The sequence below is a fragment of the Impatiens glandulifera genome, chromosome 5 (genome assembly GCF_907164915.1).
Source record: "Impatiens glandulifera chromosome 5, dImpGla2.1, whole genome shotgun sequence".
NCBI classification, from domain to species: Eukaryota; Viridiplantae; Streptophyta; class Magnoliopsida; order Ericales; family Balsaminaceae; genus Impatiens; species Impatiens glandulifera.
The window spans coordinates 789,081-808,444 of record NC_061866.1 but is presented as its reverse complement, the minus strand read 5'-3'; the positions used below and the strand labels follow the sequence as shown (position 1 = coordinate 808,444).

At 29.8% G+C, this 19,364-nt stretch overlaps 3 protein-coding genes across 3 annotated transcripts; 2 read left to right on the top strand and 1 right to left on the bottom strand.

Annotated features, from left to right (window-relative positions):
- The first annotated feature begins 158 nt into the window (after nt 1–158).
- LOC124937657 (DEAD-box ATP-dependent RNA helicase 24) lies at nt 159–4,884 on the top strand. The gene is made up of 5 exons (XM_047477956.1): nt 159–1,007; nt 1,630–2,858; nt 3,898–3,937; nt 4,106–4,493; nt 4,582–4,884. Exons 1-5 carry the CDS (start codon nt 401–403, stop codon nt 4,634–4,636), a joined length of 2,319 nt encoding a protein of 772 aa, XP_047333912.1. The 5' UTR covers nt 159–400; the 3' UTR covers nt 4,637–4,884.
- A 1,015-nt stretch (nt 4,885–5,899) lies between these two features.
- LOC124937973 (pentatricopeptide repeat-containing protein At1g02370, mitochondrial) lies at nt 5,900–7,668 on the top strand. The gene is made up of 2 exons (XM_047478318.1): nt 5,900–6,247; nt 6,341–7,668. The coding sequence occupies exons 1-2, from the start codon at nt 5,993–5,995 to the stop codon at nt 7,613–7,615; spliced, it is 1,530 nt and encodes a 509-aa protein (XP_047334274.1). The 5' UTR covers nt 5,900–5,992; the 3' UTR covers nt 7,616–7,668.
- A 5,677-nt stretch (nt 7,669–13,345) lies between these two features.
- Nucleotides 13,346–16,933, bottom strand: LOC124938380 (peptidyl-prolyl cis-trans isomerase CYP21-4-like). The gene is made up of 8 exons (XM_047478806.1): nt 16,817–16,933; nt 16,102–16,304; nt 15,658–15,697; nt 15,278–15,328; nt 14,562–14,647; nt 14,255–14,392; nt 13,898–14,048; nt 13,346–13,815 (listed from the first exon to the last, which is right to left on the bottom strand). The coding sequence occupies exons 2-8, from the start codon at nt 16,251–16,253 to the stop codon at nt 13,729–13,731; spliced, it is 705 nt and encodes a 234-aa protein (XP_047334762.1). The 5' UTR covers nt 16,254–16,304; nt 16,817–16,933; the 3' UTR covers nt 13,346–13,728.
- Nucleotides 16,934–19,364: the final 2,431 nt, after the last annotated feature.

Below are 19,364 nucleotides of genomic sequence, written 5' to 3'. Positions count from 1 at the left end.
ATATTAATAATTTTTATACTGAGATTATTTGAGTTTAATATAATAAAAAACTAAGTATATTTTGTATTTTATAAAATGTAATTATTAAATAAAAATAATTCAGTCAATATATATATATAAAACATGAATATATTTTAAAGATAGTTTTATAAAATTAGTGTGGCAGAAACCGAAGCGTGAACGGCGGATGAAACTTATCGTTCGGCTGGCGACGACGACGAATTTCACGTTCCCGGCGTTAACAATCAATCCCCCCCTTCCGCCTCTTCTCATTTGTCGGCCGGAGATTTCTACTTCTAGTGACTTTATTCATTCTCTATAGGGTTTAACTCTGGTCTAAGATCCCCCTTCATTCCAACTTAGGGTTTCCATTGTATATTGATAATTACTTCTATCTAAGATGTCGAAGAGAAAGTTTGGGTTCGAAGGATTTGGCATCAATCGACAAACTACGTACAACTTCGAGCGTTCGCAGCCTCCCAAGAAGCTATACGTCCCTCCTTCATCGCGTTCTGGCGGTCATGACCATTACGAAGACACCGACCTAGACAACATCGATTATGATGAACGAGACGCCTCAAATGAAGCCGATGTTAATGCTGCCGATGGAGGAAGCGGGGGAAATGACGATGAGGTGGACCCTCTAGATGCTTTTATGGAGGGAATTCATGAGGAGATGAAAGCGGCTCCCAAACCGAAGGAAGAGAAGAAGTTGGAGAAGTACATGGATGATGACGAGGATGATCCTCTTGAGAGTTTCTTGAGGTCGAAGAAGGATGTTGGGTTAACGCTAGCTTCTGATGCTCTACATGCTGGTTATGATTCAGACGAGGAAGTTTATGCTGCTGCAAAGGCTATAGATGCTGGAATGCTTGAGTATGATTCTGATGACAATCCAGTTGTTGTTGATAGGAGAAAGATTGAGCCTATTGCAGCATTGGATCACAGTTCAATAGACTACGAGCCCTTCAATAAGGATTTTTATGAAGAAAAACCTTCAATTTCAGGTAGACATGCTTAAAATTCTTACTTTCTTTATTTTGATGTATATAAATCCGGTGCTTCTGATATTAACTATTTCAGCCAAAAAAAACTAACTTTTCAACATAATAGACATGTTTTGTTTTTCTCAAGTGACATGTTTTTCTATTTGATGTATAGGTTCAATAATTTGTTGGTTTTGTCAATTGGGCTTAACCAATTTTTAAGAACACATGTTTCCATTCTCATGCAGGCGCCATTTTCTTCTTTCTTTCTATTGATCGTAATTTGTTTTAATCGAGTGCAATGTAGTTGTTATATATTTATTGACAATCCCCGAAGATTATTGGCTGAAAAGGACATTGTAGCTTGCCAATTGTGTCTTAGGTGAACTAAAGATAGCATGTTTTAGCTACGTAGAACCTTAAGGAAACCTTAATGAAATGGCGTTAAGCTGTTTTCCAAAAAGAAAAAAAAGATAGCATGTTATCAAGATTAGAACCTTGAAGTTCAAGGTAGCGTTTTGAATTAGTAGTAATCTGTCACCTTGATTTGAATCATTCCAACCTTTATGAACCTGCAATATTATTCAGTGTTAAGTAATTTACAAACATTGCAGTGGTTTTGAATGTTTTCATCTCTATGCAGGCATGAGTGAGCAGGAGGTTGCTGAATACAGATTAAGTCAAGCTATTCGAGTTTCTGGATTTGATGTTTCTAGACCAATTAAGACATTTGAAGACTGTGGATTTTCTTCTGAGTTAAGGAAAGCTATTTCAAAACAAGCTTATGAAAGGCCTACCTCAATTCAGTGCCAAGCTTTGCCTATTGTTTTGTCTGGAAGAGATATCATTGGCATTGCAAAGACTGGTTCTGGAAAAACTGCAGCGTTTGTGCTCCCCATGATTGTTCATATAATGGATCAGCCAGAACTTCGAAAGGAGGAGGGTCCCATTGGAGTGATATGTGCACCTACTAGAGAATTAGCCCATCAAATATACCTGGAAGCGAAGAAATTTTCTAAATCCCATGGTATACGTGTATCTGCAGTTTATGGTGGGATGTCCAAGCTTGATCAGTTTAAAGAACTTAAGGCAGGATGTGAGATAGTTGTTGCTACCCCTGGAAGGTTAATAGATTTGATGAAGATGAAAGCCCTTACAATGTTTAGAGCGACTTACCTGGTTCTGGACGAGGCCGACAGGATGTTTGACCTTGGGTTTGAGCCACAAATTAGGTCCATTGTGGGCCAGATTAGACCAGATAGGCAAACATTACTTTTTTCTGCAACAATGCCTCGCAAAGTTGAAAAGCTTGCGAGAGAAATTCTATCTGATCCAATAAGAGTTACAGTAGGAGAGGTGGGAATGGCTAATGAGGACATTACTCAAGTTGTTCAAGTAATTCCTTCCGATGCTGAGAAGCTGCCTTGGCTTCTTGATAGACTACCTGGACTTATTGACAATGGTGATGTTCTAGTTTTTGCTTCAAAGAAAGCCTCAGTGGATGAAATTGAATCACAATTGTCCCAGAGGAGCTTTAAAGTTGCTGCTCTTCATGGTGACAAAGACCAGGCTTCTAGAATGGATATATTGCAAAAATATAAATCTGGACTCTATCACGTATTGATTGCAACTGATGTTGCTGCCCGTGGTCTTGACATCAAGTCCATTAAATCAGTTGTGAACTTTGATATAGCTAAAGACATGGATATGCATGTCCATCGAATTGGAAGGACTGGTCGTGCTGGTGATAAAGATGGAACTGCCTATACTCTTATCACACAAAAAGAGGCAAGGTTTGCCGGCGAATTGGTTAATAGTCTAGTTGCTGCGGGACAGAATGTTCCCACGGAATTGATGGATCTTGCCATGAAGGTGATTGCTTGTCTTCTGTTATCTCACTCTAAATTATGCATTTCTATCCTGTATAATATGTATATGTTTGGTTTTGCTTGCAAATGTAGTAGTAGGTTCTATGAGGGTTGGGCCTTGTTTGATCTTGGGTTATTTGAATAACCAGGTGCCAGGTGGTTATTTTCAAATAATATTGTTTGATGTTGGTTATTAAAAATCAGGTTATTTGGGTAAAAAGGCATTATGGGTTTATCTTTTAAAAAAAATATATATATATATATTTGTAAAAAAGATAGAGAGTATTTTGGTAATTTAATGATAATTTGAATGATGTGATTGTTGATTAGATAGTGGGTTATTTGAGATTAATCTCAAATAACTCACTTCAAACAAGGCCTTTGTTTGTGTACACTTTTGATCTAATTGGTTGAAAATCTACCTTGCTTTTACCTTATTATTTTTACTGCACTTGGTGATTGGCCATCCACTCTCTTTCGCATATGTCTACAAGTGCTATAATGTCAGAGATAATAAAAAACTCACCTTTCATAGCTGTGAATACCCAGGTCTGCTTAAGTAATAAGAATGTAGCTACAATGTTCAACTGTGATGGTAAATATATTGCAGAATTTACCAGTGATAGTTATTTTGTGTATAAATTTTGATGTGTATGAAATAGTCACTATGTTCTTGACAAAACCTTATCCATTTCAATTTAAAGTTGTCTTGTACATGTCTAGGGCAGGGAATATTCCACTGGAAGGAGAATGGGTTATTTGAGTTGGAAGTGATTATGAATTAGTAAATGTTGAAGGAATTTAGTGTCATTATAAAATTTTAAATAAAAAAGAGAAGAAGTGTGAAGTGTTTGAAAGATATTGATCAAATTAGATATTAACACAATATTATTTCACAGAGAAAATTTTGGATTTAAATCGGCAAATGAAATGAATATTCTGCACGCTTTTAATTATTATTTCTTTCTAAGCTGCTTTGTTAATTTTTATGTTTTATTTGGAGACATTGTTGCTATATTTGATCTTTACCTTCCAACTGTTAGGATGGGAGATTCAGATCCAAACGCGATGCAAGGAAAGGAGGTAGGGAATTCTTCAAAATATATAATGTGTATACATTTTTTCCGTTTAAATTCCCTAACCGACTCTGTGGTTGAAGCTAGAATCTTTCTTTCCACGTTTGAAGACTTTTCAGCAAAAAAATAGGCTATAATTCATGGGAACTTACTAAGTTGAATAATAATTGGACAGGTGGCGGTAAAAAGGCTAGAGGGAGGGGAGGTGGTGGTGGTGGTGGAGGTCGAGGTGTTAGGGGTGTGGATTTCGGTTTAGGTATTGGATACAATCAAGAACCTAGTGGTGGTGGTTCGTCAAGTAATTACACTGCTGCTGCACCTGCACCAGGCCGATCAGCTGCTGTCAATTCACTAAGAACAGGAGTGATGGCTCAGTTCCGAAACAGCTTTGTGGCGGCTTCTTCAGCATCTAATCCTCAAAATCAAGGTTCGGCTAATAACAATAATAGAATGGCCTTGCCCGGTTTCGTCTCTGGTGGTACTATTGGTGGGGGAATACACGTTTCCAGGACAAATACTTCACAGCCTCTTCCTCCTCCTCCTCCGGGTCCTCCACCTCAAAGGTTTGTTCATTTGTTTTTCATTTTCGGTAAACTGGTTAGTGATTTGATTTGATGGGAAGTTATAATTTTTTTTGTCTCTTTTTGACAGTTCTGGGTATAAAGGAGGAAGAGAGAGGCGAAGGGCCTCTGGGTGGGACAAGTAGGTTAATAGAGAAAAAGAAGAGTAATATTATATGCTTGATGTATTGTTATGTGATTCCTCTTCAAAATTTGATATTTTATTTTGTACTATTTTGTACTGGTGTCTCAAAGGCCAAGGGCCTCTAGACAACTGGATGGAGTTCAGTGTCATCTTTGGTCATAGGTTGCTTGTTTTGTTCTCATCTCCTCTATTTATTTCAGTTTTCTGTAAACCACAATTGTGACTTCATTGGCCAGCATCATTTCTGTCTCATTTTGAATGCACATTTTGGTCTATGGTTCAATTCCACTAAAAACAGGTCAAGTTGTAGTGGCGTCGTTCTAAGGAGCGTTAGTTGTTCGGTCGGTTTGTACACCGACATGCAAAACTGTTGAAGTTGTATAGAAAAATTTTCAAACCATCGTTTTGGTTTATTAGTCCGTTTGAAGATGGTCTTAAAACGATTTATTTGAAGCACACTTAAGATTCGCTGATATATATATATATATATATATATATATATATATATATATATATATATATATATATATATATTTATTTATTTATTTATTTATTTATTTATTTATTTATTTATTTATTTATTTATTTATTTACTTTATAGTTCAAATTAAAAAATATTTAGATATTTACTGGAACTTTAAATATTTAGGACGTGTTTTACTGTTATTAAATTGACTAACCTAAATTAACTTAAATTATTGGTTAGGATTGTATTAACAAAAGTAAAATATAATTTTTAATAACTTATTAAGTATAATTAAGATTAAGAGTTTTATCTTAAAAAAATCAAAGTCTAAATTTTCATATAGGGTTAGTTTATTTAAATTTTAGAAATAATTTAAAATAATGTATTTAAATTCTTTTGTAAATTAAATAGGATAACATGATTAGGTGAGGGAATTAGGTAAGAAAATTTGGTGAGGGAATGATTTGTCATAATTTTATTTATTGCTGAAAAAATCAAATAATTTTTCTCTTTTTCCTCTCACTTTTACATTTTCCAACCGGTAATGCCAAATCATTCCCTCAACAAATTCTCTCTCTGTCACTCTTCTTAATAAAATTTACTTATATATTTCTTTTTAATAATAAAATATACATTATTTAAATTTTAAAAATGAAATGATTTATATTAAATGGACTAAAAAATAAATAAATCCAAACTACTATGTTTATTTTAGACATAAAGTTTGATTGAAACAAAAAAGAAATGATATATTTCAAATATGAGTAATAACTACAAGTCTACAAGGATTAGGGTTTAATGAAATGGCGGGACTTCACTTCACTTTCGTGTGGGTAAAACTAAAAGCTGCTAAACCCTAAACGCAACCTTCTCCCAGTGCGCGATTCAAGCATGATGAATGGCGGTGGTGGCGGTTACGGTTCAATACGGATTCGAGCTTCCTTCGTCAGGTTGCTTTCTACGAATCCGGTTGATCCGTCGGCTGAAAGAATATATAGGAGATTGTCAGCCTTGGGAGCTACCGGCGGAAACGCCGGAATAACACTGAATGAGTACATCAGAGAGGGAAGATTTGTCAGGAAACACGAGCTTGACCGATGCATCAAGGAGCTTCGGAAATACGGAAGGTATCAACACGCTCTCGAGGTATCTGAATTTCCCCTTCCTTTACTACATCTCTTGTGAGTCTATTATCGGATCTACATAATTGATCTATCTATATATAATGCATATACATAGATAATGGAGTGGATGGAAATGAGAGGTATTAACTTCGCATATCGTGATTATGCCGTTCGCTTAGATCTTGTAGCAAAAGCTAAGGGGATAGCTGCAGCTGAGAATTACTTCACTGATCTCTCCCCGGAAAGAAGAAACCCCAGCACTTACGGTTCTCTACTGAACTCATATTGCAAGGAGAAAATGGTAGATAAAGCCCTGTCTCTCTTTGCCAAGATGGAAGAATTAAACTTTGCTACAACCACATTGGCTTTCAGTAATCTCATGTCCATGTACATGAAAATCAACCAACCGGAGAAACTCCCGTTGTTGATGGAGAAGATGAAACAGAGAAATCTCCGTCCCTGCACTTTCACTTACTGTTTAGTAATGAGTAGTTATTCGTCTTTAAACGACATGGAAGGTGTAGAAAGAACATTCAAGGAGATGACTGAGAACATGGAAGACTGTGAATGGACAGCTTACAGCAATCTAGCTGCCATTTATGTTAAAGCTGGAATTCATGATAAAGCCGAATGGGCTCTTGGTAAGTTAGAGGAGAAAATGGAACCGAATAACAGAATGGCTTACCATTTTCTGATAAGTTTATACGCGGGGATCAATAAAGCAACTGAAGTTCGTCGGATTTGGACATCAATGAAGACCATTCTTCCTGTGACGAACAATATGAGTTATCTCATTATGATCCAGGCAATGGGAAGACTCGACGAGGTTTGTGAAGTAAAAAAATGTTTTAACGAATGGTTACATTGTCATGTAAACTACGATATTAGAGTAGCGAATTCCGCCATAGTTACTTACCTTAAACACGACATGCTGAAAGAAGCTAAAAGTGTTCTTCTCCAATCGATGGAGAGGTCGAAAGGACCTTTCTTTAGGTCAATGGAGATTTTTATGGAATTTTATTTGAGGAATGGTGAGATTGATGCTGCTTTTAAGTGTTTGGAAGAAGCAGTGAGTTGGAGAAAAGGAGAGGAATGGGGACTGTCTGTTAAATATATTTTGAAGTTTTTTCAGTTTTTTGAAGAGGGAAAGGATGTTGATCGAGCAGAAAGGTTCTGTGGAATATTGAAGAACATGAAGTGTTTTGATTGCAGAGCTTATAAGTTGTTGGTTCGAGTCTATGTAGCGGCGGGTCTGACTCCGCCCGAGAAGGAAGGTAGGATGGATGAGGAAGGTAAGATGGATGAGGAAGGTAAGATGGATGAAGAAGATGGGATTGAGATAGATTCTGAACTTGAGGATCATAATATTGTAGGCTCATCAGCTCCATAGGGACTACTACTAGTTTTCTTAGTGTTTTATCAATCTTAAAACTCTTCTTTTAACTTGTTTTGGGCTGATTTTTTTTTTTTTAATAATTTTGTTTTGTTAGGCTATCTCAACTTAAATATCTATTCTAAAAACTGAATAGAGAGGAAATAATCTCCAATTCAAAAACTTATTTTCAAACTCAAAAAAATATTTGTGAAATATTTTTTTTACACTAATTTTTATTTTTATTTTTTTAATACTATTTATGTATTTATCCCTTTATAAATTGAAAGGGAAAATTATGATAAAAAATAATTATAAATTAATAATTTACTCATCAAATAATAAATTAAACATTATTAAAATAAACACAAATTATTCTATCCAAACAAAGAAAATTATATCAATATAAACAATTAATTCTTTTTAAATCAAAACAAACATTATTAAAAAAAATATTCCATACACATAAAATAGACGATATATCAATTTTCGAAATAGTTGTACACTTTCCACAAATTATCAATTAATGCATTACAAAGTGCAATGTGAGATTCTTTTTTATTTATTATTTTTTGTAGCGAGATATTAAATCTTGAAATCGAGTAATTTTATTTATCATCATTTCGACCACCGACGAAATTTTTTCAATTTCAATAGGTGCATTAAGGCCACGTTCATCCTCATCAATTATGTTATGCAAAATTATACATGTAGTCATTATATCATGCAATACTTTTTTTCTTCAATACCGTATCGGTCCTCCTCAAGGCTGTCAAAATCGAAGGTTTACGTAAAATCGTTATACCATTGTAAATTCGTATCGTAAACTTGAATCGTAAACTCGTAAGAGTTTACTTATAAATAATATTAACTATTAAATTATAAATCATTCAAAATATTTTAAACTTAATAAATAAAAATCATTCAAAATGCTTAATAAATTGTTCATAACCAACTTTTAAATCAAGAAATTAAATCATCAACATTTGTCTCATTGCTAACATCAAAATTGTCTAAATCATCCATAGCATCATCATCATCATCATCATCATCAACTTCATCACCATCATCTCTTTCTACTCCTTCTTTTTCACCATCTTCCTCGCATATTTCTTCTTCGTTTTCTCTACATTTAGTACTCTCTATAAATAAATGTGTTTGAGATGACGATGAATTATTCGTATCATTTTCTTCAGTTATCCACTCATCATCAGAAAAAACATCTTCAACGTATTTTTTTAATACTTTTTGTCATTTAACTTCATGTTGTATATGACAAAAACCAAGTCATTCATTTTTTTGTTGATGTAGACAATTTCTATGCTTTGTATGCACCTGCAGGCAAAGAAGAATATTAATGTTCTAATTTTAAACTTTGAATAATTAGGTAAACAAAATTTTTTTAAATATATGTAAAAACAAAAATATACCATTTTAAATACACTCCAATTTCGTTCACATCCAGATGAACTGCAAGTAAGACTAAGTATTCTAATAGCAGAACGTGCATTTGGAATTTTTCAATCACTACAGTCTTTCTATATGTTTCATTGTAAAATATTTTTCTTTAGACCACGTGACTCATGAATTATTTGCACAATAGTAGATCATTTTGGATATGCTATCATTTAAACAATAACCCATGTTATATTATTTTTTTAATTACATAATGAACTGGAGGAGAAATACCTTGAATTAAATTCGAGAATAGATGAGATGACTAACACGTTTATATCGTTGTTGGTGTCTAACAAACCGAAATACGCATGCCATATCCAAAGATCATAATCTGCCACAACTCCAAGAATGATCCTAGCCCTTCGACTACAGAGCTGCATATTGCCCGACCCACGCGGTAGAATAATTTTTTCAATTCCAATGCATGCAATCTAAATTGCCTAACATTATAGAAAAGCCATATTTCCTTCCAATTTAGAGAAGTCTAAAAATATCATTTGATGTTGACCTTCTAAGACCACGTTTTCTAAATATCTCAATCACAACTCGACAAAAAATTTTAATTCTTTCAATTGCAGTCGACTCACCAATTTTAATATACTCACCCGTGGCATCTGCTGGAACACCATGCACCAACATACAAAAAGTTAATGTTATTTTTTGTATTGGAGATAATCCAAGTTTACTTGTATTGTCTGATCGTTGTTGAAAGTAACGATCATAATCTTTGATTATGTCAACAATTCAAAGGAACAACGAGTGAGACATTCGATATCTCCGACGAAACATGGTATCGTTGTATAATGATATATCTGAAAAGTAATCATTGTACAACAAAAGGGCCGGGAAAGGGAATGAGCCAAGCTAAAAAATGACCTACAATCAACAATCTCCTGATCACGATTGATAACAATATGTCCAGGAACTGAACCACCATGTAATACTTGGTGATTTTGTTGTTCAAGAAGTTGTTGGATGATCATGTTGTTATAGGTGATAGAAAGGTATAACATTTCTTATTTTTGACGAAGAACATTTATGATCATTGTATTATCATCATTATATGAAGAAGAAGATGAATCGCCAAAGTTAAAATTAATTTCAGAAAATTGAAGTTTTGGATAAGAAAATATATATTATAAGTTATGAGTGACTTAATAATGTCATGATAATATGTTATATATTTATAGTAATAAATTTGGTAGTGTGTAGTTGTTTTTGTGTAAGACGTGTTGATAAGCGTGATAAGTTTTGTAGTATGTAGTCATTTCGTGTCAGATTTATTGATAATTGTGATAAGCTTTGTAGTGTGTAGTTATTTTTGTATTAGATGTGTTGATAAACATGATAAGTTTTGTAGTGTGTAGTCATTTCGTTTCAGAGGTATTGATAATTGTGATGAACTTTGTAGTGTGCAGTCATTTTTTGTGTAAGATGTGTTAATAAGCATTAAAAACTTTTCCGTTTGTAGTCATTTCGTGTCAGATGTGTTGATAAACATGATAAGTTTTGCAATGTGTGGTCATTTTCGTGTAAGATGTGTTGATATCGTGATAAACTTTGTAGTGTGTAGTTATTTCCTGTCAGATGTGTTGATAAGCGTGATAAATTTTGCAGTGTGTAGTCATTTCGTGTTAGATGTGTTGAGATTTTGACTATAAATAGATATATGGTGGTAAAATATAATTCACTACATCCCACTATTTTAATTTTATCGAATACACATACATCTTCAACTTTTGTTAAGAATGTCTATCTGATCAGCTTCCTACACCACGATAAAGATATCCTCTTATGTCGAGTTTATATAGAAATTTTTGAAAATCCAAATATTGGAGTGTACCAATCAAATGAGCGATTATGATCTCGTGTAGAAGAAGCTTACAACAAAGAAAAACTGGAACAATGGGAGATTCGTACTAAGAGATTTATGTATACACGACTTGATACTATCTAAAAAGCAAAGCAACAAGAAGACTTCACGCATATATAAAAGTAGTTGAAGATATGCATCAAATCGGTGTTTCAAATGAAGATATTGTGAGTATTAAGACATTATTTGATTTAATTTACAAATTATTATTCAAACAAGTTGTATTTAATTATTTGAACCCGATATACGCTTAAAGCTAAAATGTTGTTCACGAAAGATTCTAAATTCAAAGTAGGTTGGAAGTTCGATCATGTGTAGGAAATTGTTAAAAAAATTCAAAAAAATGAAAGATTGTTCCACAAGTAGCAGAAGAAAACAATCTTGCAACTATTTCTCTTCCGAGTCAGAAAATTCAACTCCTGAGTATGTCGGGCTAGGATACCCCGATATCTCCTCATTTTCTGTAAATTTAGACAATTTAGACATTGATTCTCAATTAGAAAAACCTATCGGGCGAAGAAAGCAAAATTGAAAAGAAAAAATATTTGTAATACATCATCGATCATAAATACTACTATGCAAGAAACAATCAAAGAATTTTTTAAGAAATAAGAAAGACAAACTAACAAAATTAAATACCATTTGAATATGAAAAACAAGATAAAAAAATCTAAATGTTCGAGCATTTGTTAAAAAAGATTAACAAACACAAAATTTATAAAAAAGAAAGTTCAAGATGAAAGTTAACCAGATTCATTCACAACGGTATATTTTTACAACATTTCAACAATATTGGAGGAAATCTTCTCATTTACTATATTATTAATCTTTGATTGTAGTTAACTTTATTATTTTTTTTTATTGAATTCTTAATTATTGTAAGAAATATAATTTTTATTTTTAAATATTGATTAATAATCTGAATATTGTTTTTTCAATTTTGTAGCTTGTAAGCGCATGCTTGTTTTTTTTTTCATCTTTGTGTTTTATTTTAATAATTTTTTTTAGTTTTTATTTTTTAGTATTTTTTTATTTAATTTGGTCATTATTATATATTTATTATATATAAAAAATATTTATAAAAATATATAGGATTAAAACAAAAAATTAAACATATAAATAAATTTTATAAAAATTAAATATAAAAATTCACTTAAAATATATAGGATTAAAATATATATGATATGTATGTGTTTTTTTCTTTTTATTTAGGTTGAATATTATATTTATCTTTAATAGTATTTTATAATTTAAGTTGAATTATCTTAAAACTTAAGAATTTGTCTCATGGATCTAATATCAAATAAAATTTATAATAACAAAAATGATTTGATAATACATTTAAAATTATAAAATATATATAATAATAATATATATATATATATATTAATAGTTTTTAAAATTTTATTTATAATATTTTAATAATAAAATATTATAAAAGAGATAAATTATTAAATATTTTTTTAAAATTGAAAAAATATTAAATGTTTTCACGGTGATATGTACAATTTATAATATATTAATTGGTGATATTATTATTAATTAATTAATACAACTTTTATATATATATATATATTTTTTATTTCAGAAACTAATTTATAATCCTACCATTCTAATTTAAAATATAATTTTATTAAAATTATTATTATTTTATTTTATAGAAACAATTAATATTATTTTAATATACAAAATTTTTTAATAATACAAAATTTTTAATTAATATATAAATAGGTTTTATTTATATAATTATATAAGTTAAATTATAAGAATTATATATAAAAGAATGTAATTCTTATAATATAATATGATTATTTATTTTAAAAATATATTTATATGATAATTAGATATTGTTTTTTTATTCATTTCAATATAATTAATAATAAAAATTACATATAAGATAAATATTAAAATCATAATTTATCTAAATATAAAAGTAAAATAGTTTTTTATACTTTTTATACCATCAACAAAAACACAAAATAATAAAACCTATAAAATTTATACATATTATATATTTTCAACAAAATATTAAAAAATATATAATTTATACATCATAATAGAGTATGAGGTATAATTTATACATCATAATACGTTATTATTAATACCTCAATAAAATTATACATCTTACAATTTATACTTATATAAATTTATACCTATTACAACTTATACCTATATATAATTTATTTATACATATTAAAAATTAATATGAATAATTTTATTATATTAAAATTCATATTGTTAAATAATTAAATAAAAATAAATTTAAAACTCTTATAAAATATAAAATAATAAATATATTAATAATATTATATATATTTATTAGTATTTGTACATAAAAGACTCGAATACAAATTCCATCGTAATCATAATAATTCAAATAAAAAGCAGAGATGCTATAATTATTACAAAAGTAAAAATTGAACAAGAAATTGCTTCTTTATGAACTTTCTTCATTGTTCTGAAACTGGATTGAATGTTCATCTCTCAAATTAATCAACATAGGTGTAATGAATGCATTGCCATAGCTGTGGGATTGATAAAATTCCAACTAAAAAAAAGTGACTAGAAATACATGACAATATCTATATATAATCTGTGATTAAAACACTTTCAAATAAATTTTGGCTTAAACAACAAAGATTAAAATAATTTCTGGGAGCATACTTCTTCTAGTGTGGAGTGTGAAATTATAATATCAAGGGAGGTGGAAAGAAAAGAAAAGAAAAGAAATAAGCCACATCTCTCCCATAAAAAAAAGGTTTCCTCTATGATGTGCAGCCATACACAATAAGAAAGTCCTTTAAACAGTCTCTTTTAGGGTAATGTTGATGATACCAATGGGAGATTTAGGTTGATAATGTTCATCTGTATCTACCTCCTCGATTTCCTATCAGAATCAGCAGAAGATATTGAGATTACAAAATTGACATAGTGTTGTTAGGGTTATAATGATCAAACCAAAACAATACCTGCACAACATCTTCACCTTTGATGACCTGTCCAAAAACTATCAACTTTTCATTCAGATCAGGGATGGGAGCCGTCGTAATGAAAAGCTCGAAACCCTTTTTGTCAGGTTTCACCTTAGAGGTACCAAGCATAAACGCTTCATGCTTCAGGCTGGATCAAAATCACAGACAGCTTCAGTGATCACAACGTAAGAGTTTAAGAGTTGATTTCAAAGTTGGCTTTGGTTCGGTATTACCTAGTTAAGTCATTCATAGTTTACCGAACTAAATTCACTTTTTTAGCTTAATTTGAGCTGAATAATTAAGTGTTTTTTAGATACTAATGATGAAATAAACTTAATCCAAATAAGCACAAACCTCGTGTCAAGATGGCTGTTATGTTTTCCTCTAGTAGTCCAATCTTCAGTAGCACCAGGTTGATTTGAATCACCTCCTTGAATCACAAAATTCTTAATTACACGATGAAAAGGCATCCCCTTGAAATGTCCCTTCTGACTGAAAAAATATATTAAACTAATTAGAAACTCCTCTCTTATCACACGGATAATGTGACAAAAGAGAAAAAAAGAGAAAAAAGAAGCCACACATGTATCATCTGCTTATAGAATTTAGTTGATAAAGCTGGCTGATGTGTTAATATAATATAATTATTAACAATACCCACCATAAATTGATAAATTCATCAACCACCTCAGGAGAACCATTCTTGTACAGCTCCACTGTTATGAAACCCTTTGAAGTGTTTAAAATCTGATAAAAATTTTGTGAAAAATACAAAGACATGTTAAACTTCGGAAACAAGAACAAGGCAAAAATGTGGGCGAGAAACACCTAAACCAAAACACAAATTTGGCTGTTTTGGTATACCATTTTTTTCATGTTGATCATTATCCGGAAAGTCTACATTTGTTACGTTTTATGATAAACCACAATGATCAAGAAAATAAAGTGGACATGATCCAAAAAATAATCTATACCAAATGAAGAAAAAAGTCATAATATAATTTGGATCATGATCAAAATCATTGTATACCAAAACTAAGAAAAAAATCACTTCCATTTTTTAGTTTGACGATTTTCTAATGCCATCGTAATTGTGACAAAATATCACTTTCCAAATAGGCTCTATATGTTAGCTATGTTTATTGCGTATGCAGCCTTAAGAAAAACTTCATTAAAACAATATTAAACGCAAAGTCCAGCCGACCATAGAAGTGATACAATCAATGAGGCTTGTTAGATCCAAATAATACAATGATAATAAAACTTTGATTAAGTGAGTGAGGCATAACAAAGTGACCAGCTCCTCCCTCAAAAAAATTAGAAGATAAAGCAAAAGAAAAGAACGATAGTGGAACTGCTTAAATAATAATAACTTACAGCATATTTGGGATTATTTGATTTCTTTGAACTAATAAATGCATCACCATCCTGCAACATGTAACAAAGTATTTGGTCAATTTGGAATAAGTACTTGGTTGTAACTTATGCCCACAATCTTTTATGTGATGTCAGTGAGTATGTTGTGAGGGCTATATGTCAAATTAACTTAATGATCATGGCAAATCCTCATTACAAACATAACAAAAAATGGATCCACTGAGAAAATTACGTTTTTATGAAACCCCCCAAATTATAATACAATATCATGCAAATGATAAAGGAAGATAACAACTACAAAATGCAGTAGCACCGCACTAATGAACATTATCTAGATAAATCCAAAAAAAGAACTCAGCAATGTTGTCGAAATAACATACCTCTACACCAGAAAATGTTTCCACTGTTTGAATTCCTGACCTACAAAAGATAGTCTAATTCAGGATCCATCTGACTTTCCTTTTACACTAAATAAGACAACAAAGATGAAGAATTTAGCTAAACTACATGTCTGCCAACATCAGGACCTCAAGAAGAAACACTTCTAATATTTTGCTGATGATAAGTATTTTCTGCCACCTATTACATTTTTTCGCAAAAGAAGAGTGGATCTGTTGCTGATCTATGACATAATTTACAATAGCTGTCATGCAATTTACTACTACAGAAACCTACATTAAGTATAAGATCTAGTTTTACTATAGGGAGAAAGTCAGAGAACTTCAAAGTAAACTTTCTTTTTCGAATAATAATAATAATAATACAAGCTTTAGATATTTCATACTAATATACTAGTTTGGCATGTGAGGACAACAATAACCAACCTCTGAGACCAATGTCTGTAAGTAGAATACAGGAAAAACACCATGACAACAACAATTAGAGAATATATAATGATTGTCGGGATGCTGACACGACTGGGACTCTTCTTCTTCTTGCTTTGTTGCAGTAAAGCTTGTGGTTTGATCCTTGCCATTATGTAAAGATTTTAGTTCCAAAGACTATAAAACACCTACAGTTCTCAAACCTGGCAGTTGAAACGGTATAATCAATACAGGAAATTAGTCCACAATTTACACTGAATATACCAAAACAATATTAACATTCATTACAAGTACAAAATACTGATTTTCAGAACAACAAAAAGAAAAAAACTTTAACCATATTCCAATATATTTTCGAGCAATACAACCCAGGATCTCATTAGCAGTTGCTGCGACAGTTTATCAGAAAGTTAGATGTAAAGTCTCATCGAAAGCAAGAGTTTCGGAGCATATATACAGTAAAAAATCCATATTCATTTGAATTGGACAAAGCACAGTTAGTGAATATGGAATAGACCAGCATATACAAAATGTCCAGATTCACAGCATGGAAGAAGAAGGGGAGAAGCAAAGAAGTGATATGGGAAAGTTGTAAAACGGGACTGGCTACCAAAAAAAGAACCCTAACTAACTTCAGAAAGGTAACAGATCCGGTGAAAGATCAAACGACTTGCTCAAATCGAGAATTCAGACAATAAAGAAGAAAATATCTTACCTGAAAAGAATCTCTACGTTAATCTGCCCCGATGTAGAAGAAGAAGAAGACCTGCGATCTTCCTTTCGCCAGGAATTTTCTTTTTCCTGGCAGTGTTCATTGTAATTGTTAATAAGCTATTATTAATTTTGTAATTATTTGTTTATAATTTTAAAGAATTTACATTTCTTTTCAAATTAAATAAATATATACACATAATACATTATTTTTTGATTATTTTTTTTTATTTTCTTTTTATTTAAAAATCAACAAAAACCCGATTGTAAGTTGTAACTCTAAACAATCCTTGTCCCATAAAAAAAAAAAATTCAAGATTAGCAAAATTTTAATACTGTGTCAAATTTTTTTTTAAACAAAATATTATTTTAAAAGATTTATATATATATGTTATGACTTCTTTAAATTTTTAATAAATTTGTGAACAAATTTTAAATAATCTTTTATATTTATATAATTAAATTAAAATTTTGATTTTTAGAAATTCGTATTTAAATTAATTTAAAAGATTATTTATTTAATAAAAAATTGTCAATTAATTTTATTTTAAAATTAATAAAAAAATATATACATGTACAAACGTATTTTTAACTAAAGTTTTTTTGGTTTGTAGTTTGGTGATACTCGGAAAAGAATTTTCGTGTTATCTCTTTCGTACCCGTTAAAAAACGGTCTCTACTTTATAAAATATTATCTTTTGAAAAATTAGTTGTATAACATTTTATTTTAACAAATTATTCTTCATTTCAAGACATACACATATTTTTATGTATTTAAAATTGTAACAACAATTTTTAAATTTGATACATGTAGATTGAAGAGGAATGCACCTAAAGAATATCAGTTTTAAAGACATTAAGGTTTAAACATAAATTTCAAACAAGTCCTTATCGAAATATTTTTTATAAAAATATTCCAAAAATATTTTGAAATCAATTTTTATTTTTATTTTCAGATTTTTTAAAAATGGTTTAGAGTTTCAAAATTATAAAAATAATTTTGAATATTAAAAGTGAAATAAAACAGACCCTAGAATTAGTGCTCTCGATTCTATGTGCGATTTTTATCGGTCAGGGTGCCGAAGTCCTTGGTCGAGGTGTTGAGGTTCCTCGATCGGGTGCGGAAATTCTCAGTACGGTGCGAGAATTCTCGGTTGAGTGTGGAAATTCTCGGTCAAACCCCTCTAGTCGAGGTTTGAAGGTTCTCGGTTGGGGTGTTGAAGTCCTCGGTCAGATTCCCTCGATCGGGGTTCAAAGATTCTCAATCGGGGTGCCAGGGTCCTCGGTCTGACGGTAAAAAATAATACTATAAAACAAATTGATAAAAATATTTAAATTAAAAAAGATATTTGAATTTATTGAGACTTATTTATTATTATAAAAAATAAATTAAGATATTTGAAAAAAATATTTTTTTATTATCACATATTTATTTTTTAATTATTTATATAAATAGTTTTAAATAATTTATCATTATAAAAATATAAATTAAGACATTGCATGAACAATATTTTTATTAGCACATATTTTTATTTAATTATTATATTAATTTAATTATTTTTAATATTTATCCAATTATTTATTATAATAATTTATTATTACAATAAATAAATGAGATAATGTATACAACAATTTTATAACAACATATATTTTTAATTATATATATATATATATATATATATATATTAATTTTAAATATATTTTTTATATTTTTCCAATTATTTATTATATTTTTTATTTATTTATAAATAATTAATTATATTTAATTAATTTATTTTTTCTATTTTTGATAAATATCCATCCTCATTAAATTTGATTATTAAATAATAAAAATTATTATAAATAAAAAATATAAAAAATTGAGATGAATGATAAGATAATTTTTTAATATTTTATTTTTCAAATAAGTATATAATAATAAAGAGTATTAGATCTAAGAATTTTATTTTTTCAAATAAGTATATAATAATAAAGAGTATTAGACTAATAATTTTATATAATTTGATTGATAATTTGATCTAAAAATTCAATGTTTGATTTTTTTTTAAACTATTTTTTTTCTCACATAATAATGTTGTCAGTTTATATGATTGGTTCGCATGTATTATATATTTATTTCTTTTAGATGTTTTTCAAACTGCATATACTTGATTTTTAAAATATAAGTAAACATTAAATTTGAATTAAACTTAATTATTACAAATTAAAACTAATTCAAAGATTTGAATAATATTATTTTTATTTAAAATATTTATATATAAATAATATTTTATTTATATCCTTACTCGTACAAATGTACATAAAGGTCTTTACATTATAAGGATAAATAAAAATCACATTTACAAAGTTAAAATAAACAATACTCACCATTTTGTGGTCGTCATCATTTTCATTATCCTCTTTGTCGTCAACATTTATGGTCTGAACATGATGGTACTTCAATGGTTGAGACAAACTAGTGATTGTCTTCCTCTTCTCATTTATTGTTGTTTTCGTTATTTATAAAAAAAAAATGATAACAAATTTGATAAGAAGACATGTATTTAACTTTT